Source organism: Sciurus carolinensis, chromosome 2 (assembly GCF_902686445.1).
Source record: "Sciurus carolinensis chromosome 2, mSciCar1.2, whole genome shotgun sequence".
NCBI classification, from domain to species: Eukaryota; Metazoa; Chordata; class Mammalia; order Rodentia; family Sciuridae; genus Sciurus; species Sciurus carolinensis.
In genome coordinates this window covers 22,341,099-22,357,551 of record NC_062214.1, presented here as the reverse complement: position 1 = coordinate 22,357,551, position 16,453 = coordinate 22,341,099, and the positions used below count along the sequence as shown (strand labels likewise).

Below are 16,453 nucleotides of genomic sequence, written 5' to 3'. Positions count from 1 at the left end.
TGGGTATTCCCAGCACCACACAAACATACAAAAAGACATATATCTGAAAGCACAATATAAACAAAGAAAGCATTAACAATTCTCACCTTATTTGTGGTGTGGTAATTCCTATTTTGTGGCACGTCTGTTCCAGGAATCTGTTCTGACCCACCACAGGTTCGGGATTGTCCCAACTGAGGCAACTGGGATTAAAAAAAAAAAAAAATGTAAGCAACACCAAACATTCACTTAGAGAGTTAATCTGAGAGAGCTGCTTCAAAATATGACTATAGGTGCTATCCAACCTTGCTTAGCACAGTTCCTGGTGATCTGATCACCAATAGGATCCACAATCAGCCCCTGGAAATGTATCTGGTACATGTTAGGTGCTCAATAAATATCTAATAAATACTTGAACTAATAAAAGGATTCAGCCCTGGAAATATGGGATTAAATCTGAGTCAACTTTAGGAAACAGAATTATAATAAATATCTAAATATTAGTAGTAGATCAGTATACAGAGGGAAAAACCCCAAAGACATCAAGTTTAAAATAAATAAAATAAAATAAAATCTGCTTCTGTCACCTACAAGCTCAGTGGCCATGGGTAACTTACTGAATCTCATGTATTGCAGTGAGGATTAAAGGGGACAATTATATAAAGTGTCTCTCACAAAACCGATAATAGGAATTTTCATCATCACCAACATCATCATCACCATTGTTCAGACCATAATTGGTTTCCTTTTATGTTCACACTGCATTTGAAAACAATTACTTTTAATAATTATTATGTGCCAGGTACTATGCTAACTGCTGTAGAAAAACCCTTCTATCCTTCTTTAATCTTCACCACAACTCTATTGGGTTGATGTTTTTATTATCAAGAACAATACACACAGTTTTAAAAACAAATTCATAAAGAGAAAACTACATGTAAGAGATCTTCATTGTAGCATTACTTAACAAGAGCAAAAACCAGGGGGAAATCCAATAAGGAGGGTTAATTAAACTAAGGCACTGAATGGAAAATCAGGTAACCACTGCTATTTTTAACAGACTTTTAAAAGCAATTTTTAGGTTCATAGCAAAATCCAGTAGGAAGTAGAGAGTTCTCACAGGCCTTCTTCCCCCTAACACACAAACTCCCACAGTAATAACATCCCACACCAAAGTAGTACATTTGTTACAATGAACATACCTTGTCACATCCTAGCACCCAAAGTTATGGTTTACATTAGAAATTATTATTTTTAACACAAAAAGGCTTATAATATGGATAAAATTATAGGCAAAAACATGACTGTATATGGGTAAATCTAGGAAGCAACACACACAAAAAAGTTTTATTTTGTTATTTTATTACATTAGAATTATGGATAACAACTGGGGATGTGGCTCAGTGGTAAAGTACTTGCCTAGCATGCATAGGGCCATGGGTTCGATCCCCAATACTAGTGGGAGAAAAAAGAACTGTGACTAAGTTTAGGAATCCAGTTTCCAAGCCTTCAGTAATGTTTTATTACCTTTACAATAAAAAAGGGTGGGGAGGGAGCAGGAAGAGAGTTAATCCCTCGATTCTGGTATATTCCAAGAAGAGATGGGACACATGGAATGAAAATGATTTTCCTCTTTAATCTTAATGAAGGAAAATAGAATTTCTAATTGTGGAACATTACTAGTCACATTTCTTTCCAAACAAGGATATTAAAAGATTAGTCAGAATCCTTCTGGTAAGTCCCAGGGACACTTGTACTTTATTTAATTCCTGTGTATCAAGAAGGTTTTATAAAACAGGGACTAAACACCTCCCATGACATCACACACATCACTGTAATAGCCGATCTAGAACACAACAGTCCATCTAGAATGCAAGCATTTAAACCAGTTCAAAGAACACAACCAAGAACAGCTTCAACAGGCTGTGCTTTAGATTAAGTTCCCTTCTATTAGGTTATTATGATCTTTGTCTTGCCCACAGCTCCAGGAATAATTGATGGATTCCTTCTGTGACTGTGCCATCACCCACTGTATTTTTGTCCCTCCTTTAATGATGAGTAAACATTTCACACTACCCTGAACTGCTGAAGCACTTACGTACTTAGTACCAAGGACAACATCTAGTTGTCTCACATCTATGCTTATCCATAAACACACACACTTACTTTTTTGTATTATTCAATATTGCCCTTGCTCCCTCAAAAAGATTCATTTGACCATTCAAGACCTCAATTTTTCGTTTTAATTCAAAGGACAATAAACAAATAACTTTTTTAAAGAGAAAAGATGCCCTGAAACATTGAAATGTCACTTTCTCAAAGAGGATTTCTCTGAACACCTTATCTGAAAACAGGTTCCTTTCAATCTGCTATTCTCTGCCATAGTATCAATGTGTTCATTTCTTTGATGGTACTCATTATAATCTATAATTATATATTTATTTATGTACTTGCTCATTCTCAATCACCACTACCAAAAATTAAACATGAAGGTTAGAATTAGGTATCACCAAAATCAAGTGCAGTGCATTGCACAAGGGAAATCCTCAAATATTTTTTGAGTGAATAAATCTTACACCTGTACTTTTTTTACTTCTGATTGTTTCCTTCCTGATCTTATCTACACATATGCTTCATTCACCCAACCTCTATTAAATGCCCAGATATGCCAGTCCTTATGTAGGATTTTGGACACAGACTCCTCATCCTCAAAGGGCTATAATCTTGTGAAAAAGAGAAAAAAGGTTTATTGAACATTACATTTTAAGTTGTCACCCACCATAAAACAAACAAACAAACAAACAAAAAATAACCCAGTGTTGGTAAGAATGTAGAGCAACTAGAACTCTCAAGACATTGCTGGTGGGAGTGTAAAATGTTAGTCACTTTGAAAAATACTTGGCAGTATCTACTTAAACTGAATGTATATACAACTGTAAGGCTCAGCAATTGTTTCATTAACAGAAATGTATACATATGTCCACTAAGACACGTGAACAAGAATGATTATAGAAGCACTATTCAAAAAAGCCCCCAAGTTGAAACAACCCAATTATCAATCAACAAAAGAATGGATAAATAAATGGTGTCATATTCATATAATAAAATACTACACAATGAGAATTAATAAACTATAACTACAAAAAACAACCTGGATGAATTTCTAGAACAAAGCTGAGTGACAGCAGATAAACAGACTACATACTATATGTACATAAACAAAGGCAAACTAATCTATAGTAGTTAAAGTAAAAACTATAACCCTGGTTGGAGGTAGTAACTACAAAGGGATGAGAGGCTTCTGCAGTCCTGGTAATGTTCTCTTCCTTGATGTGGATGCTGGGTATGTTAACTTTATAATAATTCACTAAGCTATACACATATGACTTATGCCATTTTTCTAAAATTTATCTCAATAAAATATACAAAAATGCTTAAAAATGTGAAATAGACAGTGTAAACAACAGAAATTTGGAAATGGAAAAGAGTGACCTGGAGTCATTAGAAAATACTTCATAGAAGAGAGCAGGATAAAGAAGATAAAATGAGAATGCAGAGGAGGGGAAGCCCAGTGCAGTGGAAAGAAAACAGAGTCAGAGATTTAGGCTGAAGCTCCAGATCTATGTCTCTTAAATCAAATAAAACAGTGTAAAAGAGGGGTGCAAAATACAACACATAACGAAAGTTAAGACCTGTGCTAGACATCTACAGTGATAAACTCTTGCAAAGAGCCCTGGTTAAAAGGAATACAAGATCTCACTGGTTTGTCTGATTATTTTGGTACTGGAAATTGAACATGGGGCACTTTACCACGGAGTTATATCCTGAGCCCCTTTTATTTTTAATTTTGAGACAGGGTCTTGTTGAGTTACTCAGGGCCTCCCTGAGGCTGGCCTCGGACTTGTGATCCTCCAGCTTTAGCCTGAGTCGATAGGATTACAGATGTGGGCCGCCACACCTAGATAAGATTTCACCCTTATTTTTGCTTTCAAAAGAGTTCTAAAAGTCAAGGGACTTCCTTGATGAGAGAGAAAGAAAGACAGACTCAAGCAATTTTTAAATGCCACATGGGGGTGTATGTGTCATATAGTTTAGCAAAACTATAAGCTCCACCAGGGCACAGTCCATCTTACACTTCTTTTATTTTCTGTCCCAATGTTCAACCCCATTCTGGGCATGTAGTCAGTACTTAATAAAAACTAGGTGGATTTTTCTTCTATTTTTTTCAAAGAGAAGGATAATCTGGAGAAGATCCAAAAAAGAACCACAGGAATGATCAAAGGGATGAATAAAAGGTCCTAGTGGAAAGGTTAAAATGAATTGAGGCTGTTTAGCTTGGAGAAAAGGCAACTGAAAAATTAAGGAGTAACTTAGAATAACACTTGAGCTGGAAGAAAATCTCAGTGATCTTCTAGTCCAACCTTTATTCACTTCACAGACGAGGAAACTAAAACCAAGGGAGAGGTTACAACTTGGTGAAGGTAGTTTTAGGACAAAAAAAAAAAAAAATTAAGATTCATTTCATACAGTAAGGAGAAAACTCACACAAGTAACATGAACATGCAGAGCAATAAAATTTGTAATTACAACCTACTGAAGCTCTCTTATGTGCCCAGAACTTCTATGCTTTATGTCTTACTTACCTCACAGCAACTGTTCAGCTGATACTATTTCCTTCCCATTTTAGAAATTAGGACACTAAATAATGCTCATTAAGGACTACAATATATATTTTAAAGCTATGTTCTGTCCCTTTTAATAAGTTGCCTTAAAAAACCTGAGTTAGAGTTCAACAACACAGATTCAACACCCAGATAATTTTATTGGAGAACAGAATTCAGAGGATTCCATTCTCCAATAAAAGGAACCACATTTCCTTGAAGAAACAATTAAATCTAGAGCTAGAGCACGGAAAATAAAACCTAAAACATCTTGTGGTACCAGGAAATAAGGGAGTATTCAAAAAATGATGGAGGCATGTAGAAAGAAACTTGAAGGTATTCCCAATAGCCAATACTGTAACAAATGGATCACAAAACAACTAATTAGAAAATGGATTATAAATCATGAAAGAAAATAAATATCCATAGGCTCAAACTGATATAAATAATTGGGTAAGTAAATAAGTGGGGAAGAAGTGACAGCTCTTCCTTACAAAAGACGTCTAGTTAATAAACGTAGGAATGATGAAAATAAAAAATCACCACTAGGCAAACACTACAGTAATAACTGTTGTAATCAGAAACCATCAAGAATGATCACATATAGCTTGGCATAGTGGCATATGCCTATCATCCCAGTTATTCAGGAGGATGGAAAATTAGAGGCCAGCCTGGGCAGCTCAGCAAGACCGTGTCTCAAATAATAAAAAGGGCTGGAAATATAGCTCAGTGGTAGAGTGCCTCTGGGTTTAACCCCCAATAGCAAACAAACAAATTAAAATTTATCATATTATCATATAATCCAGCTAACCCAGCAATCCAATTCTGGACATATATTAAAAGAATTCAAAGGATCTCAAAGAGATTATTTACATGTTCACTATAGTGGGTTTTGTTTGTGGTACTAGGTATTGAACCCAGGGTGCTCTTCCACTAAGCTGCATCCTCAGTCCTTTTCATTTTTTATTTTGAGATAGGTCTCACTTAAGTTGCCCAGACTAGTCTCAAACTTTCTCTCCTCCTGCCTTAGTCTCCAGAGTAGCTAGAATTACAGGTATGCTTCACCATGCCCAGCTCACTGCAGCACTAGTAAGAGGTAGAAGACACCCAAATGCCCATTGACCCAAATAGATTAAAAATTTAAAAAGTGATATATATACAACGGAATATTATGCAGGCTTTAAAAAAAAAAAAAAAGTAAATCCTATCACATGCTACAACATGGAAGAACCATGAAGACATTATGCTAAGTGAGGAAGTCAGTCATAAAAGGTCACATACTATACAATTCCACTTACATGAGGTACCTAGAGTAAAGAAACACCCTATTAAAAATAAGAAAAAATAGGGGCTGGGGATGTGGCTCAGTGGTAGAGTGCTTGCCCAGTATGCATGAGGCACTGAATTTGATCCTCAGTATGAAAAAATTAAAATTTAAATTTAAAATGTGTGTCTAAGCTTATGATGTCAAGGGGGGGGTAATTGAATAACAAAAATTAGGAGAAATAAAACCCTTCACAATGTGTCCAATGTTAACTATATTATAATGAATCACGTAGTCAATAGTAAACTAAGGCCTCAAATAACTGTTTCTTGGATTTTACGTTCATAAAAAGGAAAAAGAAAAAGAACATTTCTCACCTCAAATAAAGGTAGCATAAAGTAACTTCCAAAAGAAACTGAAAAAAGTTAATTCATGGGAGGGGTTAGCGTTAGGGTTAGTGTTAGGGTTAGTGTTAGGGGTTAGAGTTAGGGTTAGAGAGGGTGGCAAGAATGGAGGAAGGAAGGACTGTATAGAGGGAAAAGAGGGGTAGGAGGGGTGGGGGGAAGGGAAAAAATAACAGAATGAATCAAACAACATTACCCTATGTAAATTTATGATTACACAAATAGTATGCCTTTACTCCATGTACAAACAGAGAAACAACATGTATCCCATTTGTTTATAATTAAAAAAAAAAAAAAGTTAACTCAGAGATGAATATCTGGAAAAACTCCCCAACAGTAAAAATCATCAGACTGTAATATGGCATCCTAGGCTAAGTTCCATTGCTGGGGTATTTAGAAGCAATGCCCTAGACACCATATTGTAGGAGTCAATCCTGAGCTGGCACCATAGAGACCCAGAGTGGTCTCATGAGGTTTTTCCATCACACTATTTGGTTGGCTAATCTATAAATACATGACATTTGCACATAAACACTAGGTTTTCATACCAAGCAAAGAAACAACAAAGCTTACCTGGGAAGTACCAGACAGAGTCCGGCCCCACTGTCCTTGGCTAAGAGACACTGGTACCAATCGGCTGCATACTGGAACCCACTGGGAGATGCTAGTCTGGTTCCTCTAGAGAAAGAAAAACATTGTTGGTCAGGAACCTATATCAGACTCTATATGTAGAAGGCAAATTATTCTTGAGACATTGTGATATAATAAAAAATATGTCTTAGATCCTGGCACAAAGTTCCTAAACCCTTAGAATTTGAGTCATAGGAGGAAGTGTCTTATTGTTTATAATAAGCCCCTCTCAACCTTACCTGAGGTTACACTAATGAGATGACCCTTGGAAGATGAGGGGTTGGTTGCCAGAGGAATGAACCACATACACAGAGGGCTGAAACTTTCACTCCAACATTTAAATCTCACAATAACCACCCAGTGACCTACACATATTGTTATTACTCCATATTACCCCACATACACAGAAAAGGAAGTAGATATGCATATAATAAGTAACTTCCCAATGTCACATGGTCAGTAAACACCAGGCATAGGATTGGAACAGAGGCAGCCCAACTCTAGAATCCATTCTCATTTATGATATGAAAAGGTAAAGGGATTATCTCCAAGGTCTCTTCTAACTCTAACACCAACCATAGGTAGGTTTTTTTGTTTTTTGTTTTTGAGGGATTTTTGCTTTTGTTGTTTTGTTTTTTGTTTTTGTTTTGGTAACAGGCATTGAACCCAGGGGCACTTAACCATTGAGCCATATCCCTAGTCCTTTTTATGTTTTTTTGAGACAGGGTCTCACTAAGTTGCTTAGGGCCTTGCTAAATTGTTAAGGCTGGTCATGAACTTGCAATCCTCCTGCCACAGCCTCCCAAGCCACTGGGATTACAGGCATGTACCACCACGCCTGGCTACATAGAGAACTGATTAAAATAGAAAACTGTGGAAAGAGTCATACACTTGAAATCAGAAAGTACTAAGACACCTCTTGGTTCCTCTGTTCACAAGTTACATATTAGTTAACAACCTGTGTGGGGCTTGATTGTCTCTTCTGTGAAATGAAGATTAAATCACTACTTCTCATGATTAAAAAATAATAAAAACAAACATAGCTTGCAGAATGTTCAGTATCAAATATTAAACTAAATCTGATCTTCATTTCCTTGAGAGTAGGAAGGGTTAGGGTGGGATGGAGAAAGGCATTAGATTTTTAAAGATACAGATACTTTCTAAAGTGTCTCAAAGTTCTAAACTTGTATAACTGTTCCTTTCTACAAGGAAAAAATAAAATAAAAATAAAACTGGATAAAAGCTCTTTGATAATCAAAAAACACACATACAGGCATTACTATCATTATGAGCAACTGAATTATGTAGGCTTCCCTATACCCAGCAAACTGTCATAGCAGCAAGAACCATTTTCTTAAAATATTGTTTTTAACCTGGCATTCTGAACCACTGTTCCTGGGGGAAAGACATTGTTAGATCCTGCAAGCCTCTGGTCACAAAATTTTCATCAACCAATAAATAGATAACTTTTTTTTATATGTGCCCAGTTTAATAGTCATTAGCACTGATCTCACAGCCAACAGCACTATAACTCACTCCTGAACAAAATTTAGATATCTGACACATGTAAGGTGTGCCACATCCTTCTTACACTTAGCCATGCTAGACAACATTTCAGCACTACATTTGGGGGCCATTTTAAACAAGTACATCAACAGCAAAGCACAAAATATGAAAAACATGGTACTACATAGACCATGAAAAGGTTACTTTTCACAGCATGAAAGCTGAACTAGAAAGGCAGAATGTTGCCTTGTTTGACCTCAGCTGGCAACAGTGAAAACTGGTGGCTCAAATTTCTCACCCCTCTGTACATGTCTGCAAATAACTAAAAGTACCTGAGTTACTGATTTTGTTTTTACAAATAAAATTCAGCAACCAGGTAATTAATTAATAAATACAGAATACATGAATAAAGACCAATAAATAATCACCAAATTTACTCAGTAATTCCCCTGAGAGACCTATATTCTGAATGTCATGGTTACTAAATCAATTACATAGTCCAAACAACAGATACTACTGTACAAACTCCTGCAGGTTACCAGGTGACATACAACAAAATGATGCTTCCAGCCAGAAGCAGCAGAGAATGTCTAAACACCCTCAAAAATTATTGAGCTGGGGATGTAGTTCAGTGGTACATGTGCCTACTATGCACAAGGCCCTGGGTTCCATCTCCAGCACCAATTTAAAAAATAACAATAATAATAATAATTACTGAACACATAGCCTTCTCCCACTTTGTTGGGAGTTTTCAAAAGATTGACTACATACAAAAAGAATTTGACCAAATCAGGTCAGGTTTCTGTGAGAGAAAGGAGTTAATAAAAATGGCAAGGGGAAAAGGGTAGAATAACCCTGTGATGGTGGATTGAATTAGATTTAGAGTAATTGGTGTGAGTGTTTAATATATGGAGACATAAGAAAGAAATGCATATGTGTTCATGTATATTATTTCCTACCCATGTCCTAATAAGGCCTGGAAACAATGACACCCCAATAGCAATAAGCACACACAGCATCCAGCTTTGCTTTCTAAATGGCAAAATCTTCTAAAGGATCTAAACTCTTCTGGGGGAAAGTCAACTCCAGAATGAGGCTGATGCTCCTCAAAGCCTTGTTCTCAAAGAAATTGTATTATTTGACCAGCCTGACCATCCCTTCCCCTTTACTCAGTCTTCCCTTAATACAGACCCTTCATCACATCTAGAATTACTTAAGTGGCTTCTGACCAACTGGAGGACCAACAGTCTCCTCTAATTGATCTATCCATCCACAACTGCTGCAGGAATCTATTAAAACAAAAATTTAGGGCTGGAGTTGTGGCTCAGGGGTAGAATACTTGCCTGGCATGTGTGAAGCACTGGGTTCCATTCTCAGCACTGCATATAAATAAATAAAATAAAGGTCCATCGACAACTAAATATATATATTGATCTAGTAGTGGGAATGTATTTACTATATACACAGCCTATAATCCCAGTGACTCTGGAGGCTGAGGCAGCAGGATCAAAAAGTTCAAGGCCAGCCTGAGCAACTTAATGAGATCCTGTCTCAAAATAAAAAGTAAAAAAATTTAAAAAAGGATGGGGATGTAGCTCAATGGTAGAGTGCCCTTGATGGTTCAATCCTCAGTGCTGGGGGGGCGGGAAATAAAGAAGAAACACAAGTGTTTCCGTGATCACTTATGGTTGTGCGGAGAAGGAACAACAGGAGAAACTTACTGCAAAGAACCACAGAGAAACTTGGGAGTGATGGATATGTTTATTACTTTTAGTGTAGTGACAGCTTTTCAGGTATCAAAACGATCAAACCTTATCAAATTATACAGCCAGGTACGGTGGTGGTGCACACCTCTAATCACAGAGGCTCGGAACACTGAGACAGGAGGATGGCCAGTTCAAAGCCAGCCTCAGCAAAAGTGAGGCACTAAGCAACTCAGTGAGACCCTGTCTCTAAACAAAATACAAAATAGAGCTGGGGATGTGATTCAGTGGTCAAGTGCCCCTTAATTCAAACCCCTGTACCAAAAAAAAAAAAAAGTATCAAATCGTACACGTGTAATTTATGGTATGTTGGTTATTCCTCAATTTAGAAAAATTAGGCAAAAAACAATAAGTGAATCAAAAAAAACTTTAAAAAATACAAGGTTAAACTTGCTTAAGGGCTGGAGTTGTGGCTCAGTGGTAGAGCACCTGCCTAGCAAGTGTGAGGCACTGGGCACTGGGTTTGATTCTCAGCACTGCATATAAATAAATAAAATAAAGGTTCATCAACAATTAATAAAATTTTTTTTAAAAAAACTTGCTTAAAATACTTTAAAGGCTCCCCTCTGCCTTCAGAATAAACCTCATGATACCCAAGGCCTCTTCCACTTCTCTGAGTGCTCCTAAGTCCAGTCAAACAGATTTACTTAACAGCTCCTTGATTATCTAACAGAATAAACTAACTTTTTCTCTATGGCATTTTCCCATATCTCACAATCTCACTTACCTCAAGCATCTCTTCCCTGTCCGCAAGTGCTTTTCTATTCTGCTCCCATACCTGTATCTGTACCTGGTATAAACTTCTAGTATAGTTTTCCAAGTATTAGTAGTTTTCTATCTCTCCTATTAGATTATAAACTTGAATTAAGATTTGGGTTTTTTGTGCAGAGTGCTTTGTATAGTTCCTAGAATGTAGTAAACACTCAAAACAGTTGCTGAGTTAAAAAGGGAAGGAATAATTTAAACATATCAACTGATTTTTCTAATCAACCCTAGCAACCTTACTGATTAAGAAAAATTTGAGGTTTAAGAGAACTTGCTCAAGGTCATACCAGCATAAGTAGTAGGGCCAAGCTTTCAACCAAGACTCTCAGAGGCTCCTAGACAGGTACACTTTACTGTATTTGTTAATTCTTCACAATACCTAGTTACCTTCAACTAATCCTAAAGGAGTTTTTCATTGCTTTATCATGTTACACAGTAACATTAAGAAGACCTTAGGGAATCAGGCTCTGTGGCGCACACCTGTGATCCCATGTGTTCCCAGTCACTAGGGAGGCTGTGGTAGGACTGAAAACTCAAGGTCATCTTGGGCAACTTAGTGAGTCTCTATCTCAAAAGAAAATTTAAGCCAGGCATGGTGGTACGTGTCTGTGATCCCAGTTACTGGGTGGCTGGGAGAGGGCTGAAGTAGAAGAATGGCAAGTTCAAGGACAGCCTCAGCAACTCAGTGAGGCCCTAAGCAATTCAGCAAGACCCTGTCTCAAAATATAAAGGGCGAGGGGTATGGCTCAGTGGTTAAATACCCCTGGGTTAAATCCCCAGTACCAAAAAAATAAATAAACAAAAATAAAATTATAAAGGGGCTAGGGATGTAGCTCAACAGTAGCACCCGAGGGTTCAATCCCCAGTACCATTTAGAAGGAGGGAAGGAGGGGAAGCAGGAGGAGGAGAAAACCACCTCTGGGAATTAGAGTATAAAGTGAAAGGAATTTTCCTTATCTAAACTTGCACTCACCATATCAAAAAGATAATTAAGCTGGGCATGGTGGTACACACGCCTGAAATCCCAGCAATTCAGGAAGCTGAGGCAGGAGGATCACAAGTTGGAGACCAGACTCAGCAACTTAGTGAGACCCTGTCTCAACATTTTAAAAAAGGAAGGCTGGAGATGTAGCTCAGTGGTAGAGCACCCCTGGGTTTATCTCCAGTACCAAATAATAATAAGAACAACAATTAGAGAAGAAAGACATGGGAGATAAAAAGATGAGTCTAACAGAAGGCAGGCGAAGAGGTGGTTTCTATGGAAGCTACCATCTAAAAAGTGGTATGCTCAGGGACAAGAACATATAAGATAGCGGGGGCAGCCAAAAACTTCCAAGGCAAGTCAAGGTGTTCACCTCACCTTGATTGCCCAATAAATTTTTCATCTTTTTCCCAAAAATATCCATCTTAAAAACTGGATAATTTAGCGCTGAGGTTATAGCTCAGTGGTACAGCACTTGCCCAGCATGTGCTAAGCCCTGAGTTCAACCCACAGCACTACAAAAAGTAAACAAATAATTTAGAACATACTAGATGCCATTTCCCCTGATGTCCTCAGACATGAATCAATTCCTACCCCAGCATCATCAATTACTTCACCAAGTAAATCTTCCTGTAACAGGAACTATTCCTCAAATATTCACTGAGCTCCTGCTGTACTGAGGGTACAACACTTTGGTAGGCTGGCAAGGAATATAAGAAGTAAAATTGCAGTCATATATTGTAAGCCATATATTAAAAAATTAAAACTGTAAGTGTAAAATAACTTAAAAGATAGCCAGAGGCAGGAACAGGTAATGTCTGCTATAAAAGACAATGTCCTTGACCCAGTTTTTTAAAGACTTGCTAAAATTAACTGTCCCATCCCTCTATGATTAGGAACTAAACTCTGTATCCTGGAAACCTTTTTTCTGGTGCCACTTTCTTCAGCCTTTAATTTCTAGATGTCAGAGTATGTTAGAAAGGGTGAACCTCAGAGGATTGGAACCAAGTCTCAAAAGGTGCAGTAGCTTCCTGTATGAGTGTGAATGAGTCTAGTAGTCTTTCCTTCATTAATTCAAGCAAAAAGTCTCTATTGTATGTGCCAGACACTATGCCCTGCAAAGTGAAAACGACAGATATGGCCGGGGTTCTCGTGCAGCTTTCAACCTAAAAATCTATAGTCAGTCCACTTTACTTAAGAATTAACTTAGGGTCTCCAAAACAAACTCAAAGAACCACAGAATCCAAAAGGACTGTAAAAGATAAGTGTCCATTTTTCACATGGGGACACTAAGACCGAAAGTGTCTTGCCCAAGGTCACACTTGTGCATCAGTGACAGACAGGGACTAGAACTGGGGTCTTCCGTAACTCCAGTCTGTACCCCAGGCCCTCCTCTCCCTGAGTGGAAGTAGTGACCGAGGAAAAGCAAACCTCATCAAATAAAGGTCCACTGTCACTCTCTCCCTCCTCGAAAGAGGGAGAAGCCCAGCCCAAACCAGGGGTAGGGAGAAGTGGAGAGCTGCCTCAGTTTCCCCGCGGAAAGGCGGCCACGCAGCCAAGCTATCGCACAGGCTCCCCTCGTGCACTTCCTTCCACCTCCTCCCGCCCCACCCTCTCCGATTCCAAGCCGGAGACCCGGCAGGCCACCATAGAAAACTGCTCCTGCACTCACAAGGACTCGGACCAGCAACGCCATGTTCCTCAACAACCATTTCCGGCTGAAGGGTGACCTTCCGGAATCCCCGCCGCCACCACCCCTTCACTACGTCGAGGATTTTTTTGCGGGCGGAAGGCAGGCATCCACGGCGCAGGCGCACAGAGTCGTCGCGCGCGCTTCTCCTTCGCTGTGCGCGTGGCTATCGGCTCGGCGCGCGCCCCCGCTTCGGCCCCGTGTCTCTCCTCTTCCTGCTCCACGTCACAGTGGCTCAAGCTCTCCCCCACGCCGCCTCCTGGACCCCGGCCTCTCGCAGCCCTCTCCTTCTCCCTCTGCTCCCCAGCCTCACGCCTCAGCCACCCCTGGTCAGAGCCATTCCCCTCCAGACTGCGATCCCAGGAGGAACCCTCCCTTTAAATGGGGACCGTAAAGAACGGGGCGTTGGGTCTGGGGTTGTAGCTCGGTGGTGGAGCGCTTGCCTAGCACGTGTGAGGCGCTGGGCTCGATCCTCAACACCACGTAAAAAAAAACAAGTAAAATAAAGGCATTGTGTCCTTTTACAACAATAAAAGCAAAGCAAATAAACTTTAAAAAAAAAAAAAAAAAAAAAAGGACATTTGGGAATCCCAGTATTTAAAAAAAGACTCTGAGAAGGAGTCTAAGATAAGAATAACGGACAGAGAAGTTCTGAAAGCCAAGGGAAGAAGGCTGTCACAAGCTAACCCGAAGCCTGGAGTTGGTGATTTAATGAAAGCATCTTTGAATATTGATAAGAAAAGATTAGTAAACATGAGGATATAGGAGAAAGAATCAAGGGTGTGAAGAGTTTCCTGAGAAAGAGGAAGAGAATGACCTTAGCTAGAGAATTCCTTCCATTGTATCCCAGGAGAAGTAGAAGGTGTGGATGCTCCAGAGGTGACAAGGAGCAGAGGATCAGGGTGTTGAAGGACTTCTTTCCATTCAGTCAACAAAGACCCATGGAGTGTTCACTATGTACTAGACACAAGATAAGTATGGGCACTGTATTCATGATCTCCTGACTGATAACGAAGGTATAGGAAAGTCTTGTCAACCAGTGAAGAAAATAGAAACTGTGGTAAATGCTGTAGAGGAAAAACCAAACAGCTAGTATAGTGAATAACATGGGAACTACTTTGGACAGTGTGATCAGGAAAGGCCTGTCTGAGGAAGTAACATTAAAATAACATCTAAAGGATGAAAAGGAGCTAGCCAAGGAAAATGATTGTCACCAGACAAGGGTCTTGAGGAGGTCCCCCAAAGGGAGGTGTGGACCTCAACTCTATCATTGCAAAGAAGTTGAGGACAGGTCAAAGTGAGGCACGGAATGAATTTATTGATGTTAATAGCCATTGTGGAATGGCTATTAACATATATTACATCACTTTTATGGTGAAAGCACTTAATATCCACTTTCTAAGTGATTTTCAAAAATATAATATACTATTATTCACTGTAATCATCATTTTGTACAGAAAATCACTTAAACTTTGTGTGTGTGGTATTAGGGATTGAACCATTGAACCTAGGGGTGATCTACCACTGAGCCACACACCCAGTCTTCCAGTCTTTTTTTTTTTTTTTTTTTCTTTTTCTTTTTAAGACAGGGTCTTGCTTAGTTACTAAGGCTGGCCTTGAACTAGCAATCCTCCTGCCTCAGCCTCTTGCCTCAGCCACCATGACTGACTTAGATCTCTTGAATTTTCCTTCTATCTAACTGAAATTTTGAATCCTTTGACCAGTATCTATCTTCCTAAAGTAAACATTTTTATATGCCTGCTGGTCATTTGTATTCTTCTCTATTGAAATGTCTATTTTCAAAAATTCTTGTTAATCACCATTCTACTCTCCACTTCTTTGAGTTAACTTTTTTAGATTCCACATATAAGTGAGACCATTTGGTATTTGTCTTTCTGTGCCTGATTCTCTTAATAAAATATCTTCCAGGTTCATCCACATTGTCTCAAGTGACAGGATTTCCTTTTTTTTTTTTTTCCAGGATGAAGAGTCTTCCATCGCACATATAAAGCATATTTTCTTTCTTTAAACACAATTTTCTTTTTTAAAAACATTTTTAGTTGTAGATGGACGCAGTACCTTTATTTTATTTATTTATTTTTTTATGTGGTGTGGAGGATGAATCCAGTGCCTCATACATGTGAGGTAAGAGCTCTACCACTAAGCTACAACCCATCCTTAAATACATTTTCTTTTTTATTTGCAACATTTTTTAGTTGTCAATGGATCTTCATTTATTTATTTTTGGGGCTGGGGAGATAGCTCAGTCGGTAGAGTGCTTGCCTTGTAAGCACAAGGCCCTGGGTTCGATCCCCAGCACCCAAAAAAAAAAAATTAATAATATTTTTATTTTTATGTGGTGCTGAGGATGGAACCCAGTGCCTCACACATGCCAGGCAAGTGCTCTACCACCGTGCTACAACCCCAGCCCCCAAACACATTTTCTTAACAGATAAGTGTTTACCTGTTGATGAACACTCAGATTGATTCTCTATCTTGGTTATTATAAATAAGGCTGCATTGAACACAAGAATGCAGCTGTCTCTTTGACTACTGATTTCATCTCCTACAGATATATATCTAGTGGTAGAATGGCTGGATCATATGATTGTTGTTGTTTTAATTTTTTGAGAAACTTTTATACTGCCTTCCATAATGGCTGTACTAATACACATTCTTACCCACAGTATGTAAAGACTCCCTATTCTCCACATCTTCATTAACACTTGTTACAATAGCTAATAGGTGTGAGGTGACATTTCATTGTGGTTTTAATTAGCATTTCCCTGAGGATTAATGAAAAACTTTC

The 16,453-nt window shown here is 38.5% G+C and overlaps 1 protein-coding gene across 2 annotated transcripts in view; it reads right to left on the bottom strand.

The window, feature by feature from the left end:
* Positions 1-13,759, bottom strand: part of LOC124977695 (ubiquinol-cytochrome-c reductase complex assembly factor 1) — a 100,856-nt gene extending 87,097 nt beyond the window's left edge. The window contains exons 1-3 of one of the 2 annotated variants that reach the window (XM_047541435.1): positions 13,627-13,759; positions 6,882-6,986; positions 87-182 (exon numbers count right to left, since the gene is read on the bottom strand). In XM_047541435.1, coding sequence (XP_047397391.1) covers positions 87-182; positions 6,882-6,986; positions 13,627-13,650 — 225 coding nt within the window. In that variant the 5' untranslated portion in view covers positions 13,651-13,759. The remainder of the gene's footprint in view (positions 1-86; positions 183-6,881; positions 6,987-13,626) is intronic. The other variant, XM_047541436.1, reaches the window with a different exon arrangement.
* Between the last annotated feature and the right edge of the window lie 2,694 nt (positions 13,760-16,453).